Raw genomic sequence first — 16,221 nt, 5'->3', positions numbered from 1 at the left:
AAGAGAGAAGTATGTTATCTTCGAACAAATATACATCGCGCCGTTTGTGTGTACGCGGATCGCTTGGCCACGCCCCTCGTTCATGTACGTACGCACGCACACAACGTCGCTCGGTTCCTACTCTGGGACCGGTCGGTTGAGGGCCGCGCCATTATTTTTTTTTTTTTTTTGTGTGGTGTCTCTCAATGTTAGCTAGAAGGGCTTCTACATTTTAACGCGGACGCGGGGGTGAACTGAAGGTTCACCCTGGTAGCGACATGCACAAGGGCGTCCCCCCTTGACGCGGACCACCAACCTCGGCTTGAGCTGTCGCTTGAGTGGAGGAGGCCAGAAGGGCCCTAATCGGACGGGGCGCCATTGTTGCGAGCGGTGTTTGTTTATACATTAAAATATCAATGTGACAAGTGACAACCTTGTGCTTTGCGGGTTTAGGTACTGCGCACTCCATATGCCGGGAGATGGCGTACTTCATTCTTTATACCATGTCTGAACTTAGTGGTTTGTGTGTGTAGAATTATGTAGATAACGCGGAACGGCTTTAACTAGTTTGTTCGCGTAGACCGCTTCTACGTCAATTCAGACGTTGATTTGGAACGCTTCACGCGTGACCTTGGTGTCGTGCGCGTGTGGTGGGTGCGGTGGGTGCGGTGGGTGCGGGGGGTGCGGTGTGTGCGGCGCGCGGGGGGCGAGGTGCGCGAGGTGCGCGAGACGCTTGCGGCGGTCGCGCGGCGCGTCGCCCTCCGTGTCGTCCGAGAAACGCGACGGCGGGTGGATGTGCTCGTTGAACGACGGGTAGTTGGATATGCTGCGAGCGAGACGGACGAATGGGTGGGATCCGGGTTATGTATTTGCATTTTTTATAACAAAGTGCTGAATGTAGATCGTCATATTTAAATCTATTTAATGCTAAGAGTAGATATAGAATTAGAGTAGATGATATGCTAAAAATAAATATTGAATAAGAATATTTTATTGCAGTGGAGGTGAATCTCACGTATGATACAGCAGAGGGCGTTGATAACACTTATCTACGGTCAAGAATCACGAAAAACTTCGTACTGTCCATTCGCTCAGGAACAGAGACGTTCGTCCCAGGGAAGCATAATTTTTCCGCAGGAGCAACAGAGATAGGTTATAAAGTAAATTTTTCATGATTCGCGACCGTAGTTTACCAATTTAAACTGGTTGAAAATCAGTATTTCATTTCATAAATAGGCAAATTGAATGGCACGAAATGATTAATTGATGAATTTTTAATCTTAGATTATATTTCAAAGGTGATATTAAATAAAAATAAATATCTACTGATGAAATATCGACTTATAATTATGCCCCTAATTTATGAAAAACTGATAACTAAATGAATATGTTAAAAGGTATTTAAATAAATAAAAATAAGAAAATATTGTAAACATATTTTAAAATAAATAAATAGATGAGTAGGTAGTCAATGAATAACGTTTCTTTATTAAATTTAAATAAGGACATAATATAAATAAATATATTGTAACCTGAACACATGGTCATTAGTGATTCAATACCAAACTACCTACCTATATCAAATAAATGGTAATATTAAATAAGAAAATAATTTAAATAATTTACACAGGGTGACTGGCATAATAAATATCAAAAACTCGTTAATGAAATAAAATTTATCCATAGTGTTAATTTATTGCAACACATTTTATCGTAAAGCATCACGTTTTCGAATGGAGACTTCACCAGTCAGCCTGCGAACCACAATGAATATTAATGAAAAAAAAATGTGTATGTACTAGATAGTGTACACACGTAAGAAGTGAAACTTCTTTATGACCTTATTTTTCAAATAATAATTTACTATATGCATGCAACTTTGCGCGTGAGCGTAGAACCGAGGGGTCCTGGGGTCGATTCCCGGTGGAGACGAAGAAAAAAAAAATGTCTCGGTCTGGTAGGAAACAGAAGGCTGATCACCTACTTGTCCCTAAAGAAAATCGATCAGTGAAACAAATGTATGCATAATGCATCTGCCCCTTACCCCACTTCGGGGACACGGGACTTCACTATACAACTTTACAGAAATACGTCGAATCACGCGTGGTAGGGATAAGAAAAAGATGGCGCGTAACGGAAAAATGTTACACTAATTTTTTTTCCCGATAAAGAAGTTTCACTTCAAAAATCTATCTACAGTGATTAATGTAAATGAAGTAACAAACGTATATACATGTGAAGTCACCTGAAGGTGGTCTCGTCGTTGTGGCTGCTGTACCCGCTGGAGGAGCGCACGTGCCGCTTGCCGACGCCCGCCTTGCCCTTGCGCGACGGGAACGCCTTGCGCACCACTCCGCCCGCTGACGTCTCCGACGACGAGGACGACTCTTCGCGCTCCACGCTCGGGTCTGGAGATGGGAATGTGTTGTGTTTGGTATAAGATATGAGAACGTCTGTGTTACGCTTACAAGGCTAAATAATTTACATTATGAAGAAAGAAAATTGTTAAACCCAAGATCAATGATAGTTTGTATATTGATAATAAAATAAATGAGGCTGCTGTCGGAGTGCATCGCGTGTTCGCACTCTGCAATTTGGTTACATTTTCTTCTGAAATTACAGATAACAATTAAAAGTGAAACAAATGAAGAATACAGAATAATAATCGAATTTTTATACCGCGGTCTTTTTGTTAGTTCGATTCCCGGTCGAAGTAAGTGAATATTCGAAAATCTTTGAATGCAGTTCTATTTCGGCATTTGCGAAGGCATTTGCGAAGGCATTTGCGAAGGCATTTGCGAAGGCATTTGCGAAGGCATTTGCGAAGGCATTTGCGAAGGCATTTGCGAAGGCATTTGCGAAGGCATTTGCGAAGGCATTTGCGAAGGCATTTGCGAAGGCATTTGCGAAGGCATTTGCGAAGGCATTTGCGAAGGCATTTGCGAAGGCATTTGCGAAGGCATTTGCGAAGGCATTTGCGAAGGCATTTGCGAAGGCATTTGCGAAGGCATTTGCGAATGCATTTGCGAAGGCATTTGCGAAGGCATTTGCGAAGGCATTTGCGAAGGCATTTGCGAAGGCATTTGCGAAGGCATTTGCGAAGGCATTTGCGAAGGCATTTGCGAAGGCATTTGCGAAGGCATTTGCGAAGGCATTTGGTGTATTCTGGTGAATGTGAAACGTAAAACAAAAGTGAAATTGGATAAGATAGTGGGGTAACTAACTGTACTACACTCATTTTTCTTACAGTTAATGTAACATAGAAGCCTCAGCTATTTTCTTTTTTCGTGTGTAATTCGTTATTCGAATTATTCTTATTCAAAACACCTTATTGTTCACCTACCACATCACGAAATAGATCCAAAATGTGTCCCTATCTTCAGCCGTTTGGTCGCTGGGCGTATGACAATTATTTGTTAATCAGTCATTGTAGAGGTAATGTAATACTAATGTTTTGGTCTCATTTTCTGTGTCGACTGTCGACTTTCGAGAATCGAGTGTGAATTTTCTTACGGATATTAAGCTTAGTACCTAGTTAGTACCTGGATAATTCAATTTTTAGATTTGGTTAGGTACCTTCCTGGTCAAAGCCTGGGTGGGGCAAGCGCCCCACCCTGCCCCACCGTGGCTACGCCCATGGCCGCGGTAAAGCTATTTCATAGAATCGCATCGCTGTGCCGGTTGGAGTGGGGGGTACAGAATTTTTACATTCGGTCGCCGCTCTCAAAGTCCGAGATAAAAGCTATGCAATAGCTTAAGGCCTTAATAGGGGCTAGCGACCTTGCTAGGTGATTAACAAGGCGAGATCGGGGGACCGGCGCGAATCTACCGTAGTAAAAGTACGTATAAAAATTATTAAAAAGATATTTGGATATGGAATCAAAATTTAAAACAACCATGCCCTGTGTTTCAATTTCATAAACACACTGTAAAAACACTACAATAATTGACGTTATATTGACTTAGCGTTTTGGTTTAAAGTCCAAAAATTCACCTCAGTTCATGATTTTTTTCCAAAAAACCTGATTGTAAAATAAACAAATTAAAACAACCATGCCCTTTATCATAAGTATTCGAAACTTTAATATACATTTTATTTAGATAATATGTACATTAAGAATCTTAGAAGAAAAATGGTTATAACTTATAACTAGAGTTAATTTTCGGTATTCTACCCGATTCAGAACTTAAAAGATACGCACAGGTGGTGGGGTGTGCGGGGCGCAGGCGCGCGGCGGGCTCGCTGTCGGAGTGCGGCGCGCTCGCGTCGTCGCTCGCGTCGTCCTCGTACTCTGTAATTGGCAGGTGCAGCGTTAGTATCTTCTTCACCTCCGAGTCCGTCGAGCCCAAGTTGTCCGACTCTGAAACACGACAAAAGAAGCCCCGGGTAACGCGGAGAAACGCGATAAAGAGCTGCTCTAATATGCCACAAGATTTCATCTCTATGGCGTATCGTCGCAGCGTAAGCGTGATAGAAATGGTTAAGATTATGCCGATGGATGTACTGTGGACGTGTGATAATGGTGACTGAAATAGAAACGTGACGATCTCTGAAAGGAAAGCTATTCGATTGCGATGGAAGGAGAACTAGATAGAATAATGAAATCAAAGTTTAAAAAATTGGAGGATAATACGATACAATGTGCATGCTTACCTTTATAATTTACAACACCAGTTACGCTCCCATCAGGTTGCATAAAAGGCGATCACTTTGTCAAATTCAAATATCAATACTTAACTTAAACGGGTTAAATTAAACTTAATTAATAGAAAGTGCAATCTACGTAAAATAAAATTATCTCGCTAACTACTTATAGATAAGCTTGGTTCAGTTTTTGGCAATCATTGATCAACAAGTATATGTACCTTGACTTTCAGAGTGAGGATCGCGCAGTCTATTTCCTTTTCTTCTTACTTTCGTATATTCTGGCTCTTTTCCCTGTCCGAACAAATACATATATGTTAAAAAATGTACAAAATGGGTCCCAGACTAGAACCTTGGAGTACTCCAAATTAGAATAAGTAATTTTTATACAATGTTTCGTCCTTTACGGCACTGAAGACGACAATAATATATTATTCAATGCTTCCGTTTCAGTTACTTTATTAGTAAAAGTTTAAATCTAAATAAACAGTATTTTAGTTTTAGTTATTTACACTAAATCAAATGGCTTATGAAAAACTGTTAATAGTTTGGTTAGGAAAAGTTAAAGCAAATATAAGTTATTTTTTTTTAATATTACCTTATATTTATCGTTTTGTTTGAGATCGTGGTACACAAATGAGCCCCGTACTGAATGATAAGGGCCACTGTAAACATTGCCGCTGTAGCTACTCTCGCTATACGCGCTTGGCTTCGTGAGTTGGAACGTGGCGTAGGGACAAATGTCTTCAATGTATTCTGCACAAAGATAAAGAATGTGATAAAGTCTATGAACTCCTCAAAGTTTGCTGGAAAGTTTACCTACATGTGTTACAAGTTATAAGAACAATGCAGGTAGCAATAAAAAGAGAATTTTATTTAAAATGAAATTTGACCTAGAGTATGAAATAAAGTACAATGTGTAATTTTACATATCTTTATTCGACTTTATAATATCTTACCATTAGACGCGTGCTTATAATGATGCGGTGGGTTCGGATGGTGAGCCCTTGCAGCAAGGTACTGATGGTCGTTGGAGCGGTTGACCTTGTTCTGTAACTGCGCGACAGAAGGCGACTCGCCGACCCCACTCTCTGTGACTGCAGTCTCAGCGCCGCTCTCTGTGTGCCGAGGGGCTATATTGTGAGCGGTTCGTCAGTACGTTCTATTTGGAAGGTATAGGACAAATTTGGACACGAAGAATTTGGAAGAAAAACGAATCAAAGCAACAGAGAATTAAAATTTTGTGGACGTAGTGAGAGAGAGAGAGAGAGTGAGTGGTCGGAGCGGTTGCTTGCTTGCTCCTTGCTCTGTAATTGTGTGACGAACTGCGAGTGGCCGCCGTTCTCCGTGACCACGGTCTCTACTACGCCCTCTGTATGTCGAGGAGCTTTTTTGGAGCGGTTTGTGAGTACCTTCTATTTGGATGGTGAGTTGGCAATATATGGCAAAATTTTAAGTTTACATGAATAAAGTTTGGGACAATGCAATAGGGTAAGCAAATCCTTGTAATGGAGAGTTTATAATTGAAAATTTACATGACGAAAGTTTTGACAACGGGCTTGAAAATGGGATGGGAAACAATTGAAATCAAAATGGAATAAATAATTAGTTTTAGAATAAAAAATACAACTGTTCATTAATAAGGCTCAACGAAAAACTTAAACTAAAACATAAAAACAAAACAAGCAAAGAGCAAATTAAATTTCCGAAAGGTCTCAAACCATAACTTGGTATAACACATGAAAATCAAACTTACTGTTCCTCCTGACCAATAGTACAATAGCTACAAGAGCAGCCAGCACTAACAACGAAAGAGCTGCAGGGAGCAAAACTCGTGCACCGCCCAGTGACCGTGCACCCGCTGCTGGTACTGCGGGAGATATCTCGCCTTCTAGCACTGGGAAATTTGTTAACATTAGTCTCGAAGTTTTTTCGAATCCCCAAAATGTATTTATGTAAAAAAATATTACATAAACAATATGGAAAGAAAGAGAACATTGATTCACACTCACTGTAAAATTTTGGAAAAATCTTTCAGATAAGAAAGCAAATTATATTGCTTGATTTAAAAAAAATCACTTTTGTCAGTTTTTTTTGTCAGGAATCGTAAATAACTCACTGCCGCTCAAAGAATGCGTGGTGAAGTTATACAACGCGACCGCATGGCCCGCGTTGTTATGTGCCGTGATGCGTAGTTGGTAGTGCGTTGCGGGCGACAGGCCCATCACGCTGAACACGCGCTCTGTTGCTTGCACGCTGTTGGATACTAGACGCCACTGAAATTTTATTATAGAAAAATCAATATTAAGACTTTTGTATAGCTCTCCAAGATGACGATGACTTTTTGTTTTTAATTTTTTTGTGGAAAAACAGATTTGAAAAATATGTTTTAACAGTTAGGTGCCAAGAAAAGTTATTAGATTAGATATATTATGTTGCGTGTTTGGACAAAAGTTATAGGTGAGAATGAAGTGACGTTATAAGAAAAGTTATACCACTGTGTTTTCATTGACTATCGATTTAACTTTTAAATATAAACATTTCCTTTCTTTAACATTGGTTAGCTCTAAAAATCTTTGCATCTCACCTGAGACTGGCTAACTTCCCTATACTCGATCACAAAGTAAAGAATCCCACATCCGCCATCTCCCCACGAGTCGAGCCAAACCGTCACCGTTGTAGTGTTGAGTGTTATCATTTGCGAGTGCTTTGGTTTCACCGGCACTGTGAAATATTTCTTTATTATAAGAAACACAGACTTCACAAATTTCTAAGTTCATTCGTGAATTCTCTAATTAGGGTAAACGCAGGTATTAACGACCCCTCTAAGGCAATTTCAAAATCAACCATATTTTTTAAGTATACTGGTTCTTCTAAAGATTTATAGTTTCATTTTATATGCTAGTGCTATGTCTAAAAAATGTTTTTATTGAAGAAAATACATTCTAATAAAGGATTATCTTGTAAAAAATATTTTACAATGTGACTTAGTCGATTGTTGCTATTACCGACCCATAAAAACGGCTGTGAAGCTATTAACGATTTTTATGCAGCTATTCCCGATCGTATGTGAGAGGAGGCCTTTTCCAGCAATGGAATGTATAGAAGCTAGTGATGATGATGATTACCGATCTTAATAAAATGAAATAAAAATGCAAATATATTCGTATTTTTTTTAGTATAGTTATTTTTAATAAAACAAATGAGTACTTCTTAGTAATGAACTAAAATAATTATAAACTTTTAAATTAATCAACATAATACTATTAATATAATTATATATAAATCTCGTGTCACAATGTTTGTCCTCAATGGACTCCTAAACCAGTTAACCGATCATAATAAAATTCGCACACCATGTACAATTCGATCCAACTTGAGAGATAGGATAGTTTTTATGAAAAAAAAACGTAAACATGTAGGTACCACGGGCGAAGCCGGGGCGAACCGCTAGTGTACATATATTAAATTAAGGATTTCAAACTCTAGGATATTTCCTTATGCTATTTGATTGATTGCTTCAGCGAGTGTTGTTTTACTGTATACTTTTCGCCGCTTTCGTGGCTCCATATTTCTGGAAAAAAATATAATTATATGTTTTATGTTAATTTAACCTAAAAAAATATAATTTTTAATAGGCACCTATTATTTCATAAAAGTAATAAAAATATATTTGCACGCTCAACTACGAGCAGAATGTTTAAGGATCAATATTATCTGTATCTACAAACATCTTTATTCTACATTCTGCAAATAAAGCAATTTGAATTTGAATTTGTAGATGAGAAACTAAACAATCTATATTCGATCGGTAATAGCTTCCTATAGTTGCTATTGCCGACCCACATGGGTCGGTAATAAAGTATGTAAGTATAAACCTAAATTGTATTACCGACCCATGAAAAAATGGTTATTTTAATTCATTTGACCATCAGACTATAAAATAGATTATAATTGATTAATGTCACACAAAATATGAACAAATGCATATTGTTTGAACAAAAAAACAATGATTTACTACAGTAACTATTCGGTATCAATCCTCGAAAAATATCATAACTTTGTATAAATTGACAACGCTAAAAGGTAAAAACTAGACAAAAAAGTTTAGGTCGCTAAAAGATTTTTATGAAGACTCATAGCTTAGATTTAAACTGGTCTATAAAACCACTTGTGTTAGTGTGATACAATAACATAAAAGAAAATTAAAACAAAAAGTTACGTTGCTGCCATTGCCGACTTATGGGTCGTTGATACCTGCCACGACTTAAACTGGTGAAGCTAACACCGTCCCATTTTAATTTAAAGTTTTATCGTTTCAAATTACTTTCTATTAATAAAATGTTGTGAGAAATGAAAAGTTGACACTTAAATGCATTGACATTTAGTAATATAAAATAAAGTATTGATGTCATTTGTTTGTAAATGTCTTAAAAAGATAAATCACAGTACTTACCCGAAGGAACAACGGAAAAGTACGAAACGTCCTGCGTCCACGCTACCCCGCAGCAACTTACGTATTTTAACTCTTTTTTGCACAGTTACTCACACTAACGTAAAAGTATCTGATGCTCAAGTAATACATTCGTGTATAACTTTGCCTACCTATAGCTAGAATAGTTCTGGAAACGTTTAAATTTCGAATTACTTTTATAGGTCGGTAATACCTTCAGATTTTCGATGGGTCGTTGATAGCTGCGTTTACCTTAGTACGAATAAATTAAAACCACCTCATCATTTTTCACTTTTAATGATTTCCAAATAGTTATAATTCTTTAAATGGACGATTTTTCTGTGCTCTTTCTTGTTTTATTACTTCGCTGATGAATTAATTATATTTATAATCACAAAATTTTACTCACCAGTGCCCTTAGTATACGCATGAACAATATCACAAGGGAGCCCAGTACCAATTCTATTAAAAGCCGTAATATACAGCTGGTATCGGGTCCCACACCACAAGTTTGGGAGCACGTGTTCTGAAGTACCAGCTTCCACTTGCAGTTCCTCCCAATCACCGTGTTCGCGTTTGTAGTTTATTACGTATCCTGTAAATTAATATTAATCAGTCCGAATTACTAGCACGCATAAAAAAATTTACGGCAGGTTTCACATTTCTGGGTGTGGTCTTTAGCTTATTTCTTGTACAATAACAGGTAAGTAGGCTATCAGGAATACTAACAACAAGTGAAGAAACCGGCCCATAGTTTATCTATAGACCAGAATTATCGAAAACAATACGTCAGCAGAAGATATTTGATTTTGATTGTAATGTTGAATAAAGGTCTTAAGCTTTTACTCAACATTACAACATTAAAATCTTTGGTTTTATTTCCTGTAGGTACTTGTTTTTTTTTCACAACGTGTGTTTTCCGTACAAAATGTCGCTTTTCATATTATCTAAACTGATTTTCTTACCCAATATAGGACTTCCACCATCCCCATGGTCACTCCACTGCAGATGCAGGGAATCCGCATACGAGTCCACAACAGCCAGCACTGGTGGTTGGGGAGGAACCTTCACTTCCACCAGATATGTGACCTCGTCGTGGCCATGTTGGTTCTCTACCAGGCAAGTATAGTTGCCGCTGTCTGCGTATTGTGTCATACTGGGGAAGTGATGTTAAAGTTTATAAATATCTTCTCATGAAGTAAGTTCTATTTATGTAAAGATACTGTATTGATTGAATAAGATCGATAAAGCATTTTCTTTTGTAGTATTTACAATCTAGGAATTTCGACAAATGTATTTAAATTATTGATTGTCCTACAGAAAGCTGAAATTAATTAAGACTTAGACTTCTTAGCTAACCTGATAATTAGAGTTCCATCATTAGTCACATTTTTTCGCAACGTAGATTCCAATACAGCGCCGTTCATGCTCCACGTTGTGGTTGGAGTTGGGATGCCAACTTTATTGCAGGATAAAGAGATATTTTCCTTCCAAGGGGTCACTATACTGCGGCTGAATGATGTTATTCTGGCTGGCACTGGAATTATAAAGAAAAAATTAACATCTTCTAGGGACATTTCTGATACAGAAATATCTCTTTGGATCAAATGTATGAAACTGGAAATGGTTATTTAGTTAAACGTTTGAAAATTTTAGATGATTTTAGAAATTCTTAGAAGCTTCTAGAATATTCCAGATCGATAATAACTGCTTTTTTAAAATCATACTTAATCCCAAAGAATTGAGATTCGTCCACAAGTTTTCTTGAGTTTTTATGAAAAGTTCTGATGAGTCAGAAAAGGATGGAAAAATGTTTATTAACATTCTTGCTACCTATTAAAGACAGAAGGCTACAAATTAGTAAGTTATAGGCTTTTTACGATGCTAAAACGTCTCCCATATAAATTTCCTCTGTCCTGGCGGGCAAAGTAACTAACAACAGCTAGTTTATTGCATATAGTGTACCAGAATCCGAGGGCAGCACAGTGACGACCCGTGTGGTGTCGCCCTCCCCGAGGCGCGTGGAGGCGGACACCCAGAACTGGTGCGTGGCGCGCGCCGGCGAGCGGGACGTCTCGTGCGTCAGCGTGCTGGGCGACAGCATGCGCTTGCGGGTGCCCTCCTGTGTCGGGTGTATATGTTATGTTACGATAACGCTCATTGAAAAAAAAATGACGTGTGACACTCGGGGACTGCCGCGGTAAAGCTATTGCATGCTATGCCTTCAAGCCACACCTCTGTCGGAGTGGGGAGCGTGAAGTTTTTTCGTTTCGGAATTTCTCGATTCGGTCCCCGCGCTCAAGGCCCGCGATAGAAGCTATGCAATAGCTTAATTATAAGAAAAAAATATAAAGTTTTGAGTAAAGGGACATCCGGATGGAACGAAGTTGTGAACAATAGCTGACTTGCTTTCTATGAGAGAAAGAGACAGACAAAAAGTGTCTTTGCAACTTTTCGTGAGAATTTTATCCGTCTAGCCCCTTTTCACAACGCGCGATAAGGAACTTCGTTCCAAAAAAGGTTACCTATAGGTACTGAAGTTCGTGTTATAAATAGTAAGGAAAGGCTATAATGAATAGAAGGCCTAAATGTAAAAGCAACACGTTGTGAAAATAAAGAGCCTCGACAGGTCGGACAGACTTTTAAAGTTGAAACAATTTTAAATCACTTCATAATATAAAACAAAGTCACTTTCTCTCTCCCAATGTCCTTCTGTATGCTTAAATCTTTAAAACAACACAACGCATTTTAATGCGGATTTTCTCTTTATAAATATTGATTCAAGAGGAATTTTAATTTATTATGTTTTAGACAAAACGTGCAAATCCGCGAGCGGAAAGCTAGTTTAATATAAAAATATAATAAAATCTTCGGGGTCTAAAAATTACAAAATTTGTAGACCACGCGAGCGACTCCGCAGTCGGAAAGCTAGCAATAAATATTCTTGAAAATGTGTATGTTATGAAATGTGGTTCATAATTTCAAGTCAACTTACCTCTCTACCATCTTCAATGACGCTCAAATAAAGCGTATATCCCACAAGAACTCCATTAGGATTCGACGGAGGAAGCCACGATACCAATATCTTGTTTCTCGATGATACCACCGCTTTGATATCAGCTGGTGCAGAAGGAACTATAAAATAAGAAATAAATGATATTGACTTCACAGACGTAATGAATATTACGAAGGAAATGTTAGTAGGTATATTTATTTAAAATCCTCTCTGCAGAAGTTGCTCCAGAAACATTATCGTACTGTTTAAAGCCATAATTTATACCGCTGGTCTCTTTTTCCATGCGCTGTTTTCACTATCTTTCACAAATACAGCACAAAATTTTAAGTTAAATAAATCAAAGCTCTCACCATCTTCCTCAGTATGACAATAAACAGGGGCAGCTCTAACTCCATCCCCCGCTGCTGTGAACGCGCACACAGTCACAGAGTAGTTTGTGTAGCGACGTAGACCAGATAATGTGGTGTGCATGCCCGATATCTGCTTTGTTACTGCTTCTTCACTACCTAGAAGATAAGAAGTCAATTAGTTGTATAGGATGAAGATTTCTTCTTAAAATAAGTGTTCTAGTTCTTCTCAAGTGTCAAAATATTTGTTCGCGGTAACCACAGGATACGAACAAAATGGAGCTTTTTTTCAGTGTTCAATTCTATCATAATTTGGATTTAATGAGTTAGTTATAAATTGAAAGTAATTGCAAACCGAGCGTAACATTTTGACAAGGAAGAAACCGAAGACCGGTCTTTGGTTCTTTCCAATTCATATTTAAATTTTCTAATATTAAAATTTGTTTACCACTAATTAATTTAAAAAATACGATTTATTAACTAACAAATACTCACCATACCAATCAGTAACTGGTGCATAAGTAACTCTGTACCCTTGCAAAACGCCATTTCTCCCGCGAACAGGCGGCGGCTCCCAACTCACTCGCACGGATTGTGAGCTCAGCGCTGTGCATTGTAGCGAGCCCGGGGGGAGACTGGGCACTGGAAATGGACAAATTCTTAAATATAATGATAATTTCAATAAAACGAGCTTTCAGATTTGTATGAGAGGGTGGCTAGTTAAACAGAAGAAAAATCAGTTTTGCTAATTTAACAGTTATAAAATATTGACGATACAAAATTCTCAAATTAACTCATCTTAAATTTTTTTTTAAGAGTCTGCAATTTTAATACTTTATTAAGCACTGTTAATTCTAAAACGATCCCCCCAACAATTCAAAATTCATAATATCACTTTATGTCAAACTTTTAATTTCTCCCAAATATACTCTACACTCTACACATCAAACGAAATTCTTAGATTTAATACAATCTTCATACAAAATACTCACCATCCTCATTAGTAGTAGCGGTAGTGGGTGGTGAAGCGGGTCCAGCGCCTCTACTATTGTACGCCTGCACTACAACAGCATATGGCGTGTGTTTCTGTAACCCCGAGAGTGTAGTTCTAGCTCGGGCAGTTCCTGTTCCTTCTACCGTGCGTACTGTGTATGAAGCTCCGCCGGGACCGCTAGCGCTGAGTACACTACTGTTGTTGTTTAGCTGCAGACATTTATAATATATTATGTAAGTGTAGGTGTAATGATGTAAATATGAAAATGATAGACAGGACAATATAATATTTTATATCGGCAACGGCCGTTTATGACCCGAACTGTTTTATTTATAAAATTAAATTTCTGTAAAAATATTATTTAAAAAGGACTGGCCAGTTATAATATTAAATTAAGGGCAGTATAAGTTGAAGGTAATGAACAATTAGGAATATGCGAAGTTATAAAAATAAAGAAAAAACATAATAATGAAATTATGATTAGATCGAATGTTGTAATCAGCATCTTGAATTAAATACTAAATTGAAATGAAAACAAATAAATATTAGTTTGGTATGTTTACCTCTTGAAATCCCACATAATAACCCAGAATGTTTCCGTTCCATAAATCCTTCTGCGGCGGATCCCAAGTGACGATTAGTTCCGTGGAACTTTTCGCTTCCACACGCACGTCCAGCGGGGGGCCGCTGGGGACTGGAAGTTTCAAAGTTATGTTTGTGAGGTTTAGATATGGTAAATACTAAATATATATGACAAATATGTATAATGTGAAAATAGGAAAATAATTAAAAGGTGTATTAAGTTTAAATTCTGATAGAAGAAAAAATCTGTAAAGCCACTCGGAAAGCGAAATTTAACTAAAAATGTTTATGACTTTTGATGAAATTATTTTGAAATAAAATCTCGCTTATGTGTGAAAAGAACGTTGCTTTTGAAGACTGAAAATATTTCCAAAAAACTTTTGGATCACTAGACAACCGCAACATATGCAAAAGTAATATAACTTATGAAATCAAAATAGGCTGCCAAAACAGGCAGTGCCAAAAACTAGTATTGGGCACTCTATTATATTATTTTAGTATTGCAACAGCCTGGTCGTATATAGATTTAATAATAATATGGTTTTTATTATTCCTAAACCTAGCTGCAATCGATGTGACTTCACACTTCACATAAAAATTAGAAGGTTAATGCTGGTTAATCCATACAATAGTCTTTATACTGTCATATTTGTGCCTTCAAAAACATTATATCCACTAGAAAACATGATTATCTATCGCAAAAACTAGAAAAATTTCAAAATTTCTTAGAATTGTAATTCTTCTAAGTTATAGGTAGAATCAGCATTATTTGCATATAAGAGTAACTCTGAAATAAGCATTAAAGAAGTCAAGAAAACAGCATTTCAACATGTTTTGATCAATCACTCAAAATCACGCGGCCGATCGACTCGATTAACTCGATGTTCTGGCAGACAAAATCATAATTCCAAGTACAATAAAACATACCTTCTTCAGTAGTAGTGACTTGCACAAGTTGACTCGGTTCACTCTGCCCCAGTCTATTCTCTGCTATAATACGCAAATGGTAAGACGTAGCTGGTTGTAGGTTCTGTACGCTTGCTGACGTCACACTCCCGGGGACGATTACCTTTTGTGGGGTGGTTGGCCAAGGTTCTAGAAGTTAAAATTATATGTTTAGTAGAACTAATAGAGAATGGTTATTGTAAATTTTATGTGTGTGTTAAAAAGAGGATAAAGGTAATAATTGGAAGTTATTTGGGTAGGAATAAATTCCTATTTATTCCTACCTAAATAACATTTATCTTCTCTTGATGATAAAGATGGGTGTAGAATTATTGTTGATTAAATTGGTATAAAAAGCTCCAGCTCTATTATGACGATAGAGACGAAGGAAGATTTATAATAGAGCTTTCAGCAAAAGTTATTGAGATATTACAGGGTGGCTCTGAAATACGTTGACAACTTATTTTACGATTTATTTTATTTTTCTTTTATACAGTATATCTGTGACTACTAAATAATAAAAATACAGTATTATTTTAATGTAAATATCTATTTATTTTCAAAATAACCACCTTTAGCTTTAATACAAAGGCTTAAACGTTTTCTGAAGTTTTCGACGATTTTCCGTACCTCCTCTTCAGATATTTTGTCCCACTCACGAGTAAGTGTTGCCTTCAGCGCGTCTACACTTCTGTGTGATGTTGCACAGGCCTTCGCCTCTAGAATTGACCATACGCTGAAATCCATTCGATTAAGGTCTGGTGAAAATGGAGGCCATTCCTTGGAACTTATGAACTCTGGGAAATGGTCCATACATCACTACTGTACATTTGAGGCCCTGTGAGATGCAGTAGAGTCATGTTGAAAAGTCCACGGTTGGTCACCGAAGTGCTACTGGCTCCAAGGAAGAACTACACTCTCTAAAATATCGCGTCGGTTTATTTCTTGATTCATTTTCACACCTTTTTTTACGAAAACGAGAGGAGTTTTGCCTGTTGAGCAAATGCCACGCCAAACCATGACTGAATCCGGTCTATGCCGATGGGGGATAATTGCTGTGGCTCCAGGGCGACTAGAAGAGTAAACTTTATCGTTTTGGCGGTTATGAGACTGTTTAACCTGAAAAATTTTTTCATCGGTGAAAAAAATATTTTTCCACGCTTCACCAGCGGAGCGCGTTTTCAGTAAGCGACATCTTTCAAGGCGTATTTTTTTATCTTTATCATCCAACCGCTGCGCTTTTCGAAGCTTGTATGCTGT

The 16,221-nt window shown here is 37.6% G+C and overlaps 1 protein-coding gene across 1 annotated transcript in view; it reads right to left on the bottom strand.

Moving 5' to 3' along the window:
- Nucleotides 1–250: 250 nt before the first annotated feature.
- LOC123698921 (Down syndrome cell adhesion molecule-like protein Dscam2) overlaps nucleotides 251–16,221 on the bottom strand; it is a 149,730-nt gene continuing 133,759 nt past the window's right edge. Inside the window, exons 20-38 of the mRNA XM_045645746.1 lie at nucleotides 14,944–15,111; nucleotides 13,998–14,128; nucleotides 13,433–13,643; nucleotides 12,936–13,082; nucleotides 12,444–12,599; nucleotides 12,073–12,212; nucleotides 11,043–11,199; nucleotides 10,437–10,614; nucleotides 10,043–10,233; nucleotides 9,487–9,672; nucleotides 7,212–7,348; nucleotides 6,744–6,900; nucleotides 6,381–6,521; nucleotides 5,584–5,742; nucleotides 5,223–5,380; nucleotides 4,846–4,918; nucleotides 4,182–4,340; nucleotides 2,225–2,387; nucleotides 251–805 (exon numbers count right to left, since the gene is read on the bottom strand). Of these exons, the coding sequence (XP_045501702.1) occupies nucleotides 577–805; nucleotides 2,225–2,387; nucleotides 4,182–4,340; nucleotides 4,846–4,918; nucleotides 5,223–5,380; nucleotides 5,584–5,742; nucleotides 6,381–6,521; nucleotides 6,744–6,900; nucleotides 7,212–7,348; nucleotides 9,487–9,672; nucleotides 10,043–10,233; nucleotides 10,437–10,614; nucleotides 11,043–11,199; nucleotides 12,073–12,212; nucleotides 12,444–12,599; nucleotides 12,936–13,082; nucleotides 13,433–13,643; nucleotides 13,998–14,128; nucleotides 14,944–15,111 (3,041 nt within the window). The 3' untranslated portion in view covers nucleotides 251–576. The remainder of the gene's footprint in view (nucleotides 806–2,224; nucleotides 2,388–4,181; nucleotides 4,341–4,845; nucleotides 4,919–5,222; nucleotides 5,381–5,583; nucleotides 5,743–6,380; nucleotides 6,522–6,743; nucleotides 6,901–7,211; nucleotides 7,349–9,486; nucleotides 9,673–10,042; nucleotides 10,234–10,436; nucleotides 10,615–11,042; nucleotides 11,200–12,072; nucleotides 12,213–12,443; nucleotides 12,600–12,935; nucleotides 13,083–13,432; nucleotides 13,644–13,997; nucleotides 14,129–14,943; nucleotides 15,112–16,221) is intronic.

Source organism: Colias croceus, chromosome 17, assembly GCF_905220415.1.
Source record: "Colias croceus chromosome 17, ilColCroc2.1".
Classification (NCBI taxonomy): Eukaryota; Metazoa; Arthropoda; class Insecta; order Lepidoptera; family Pieridae; genus Colias; species Colias croceus.
Note: the sequence above shows the minus strand (reverse complement) of the source record. Positions and strands in the feature narration are given on the sequence as shown.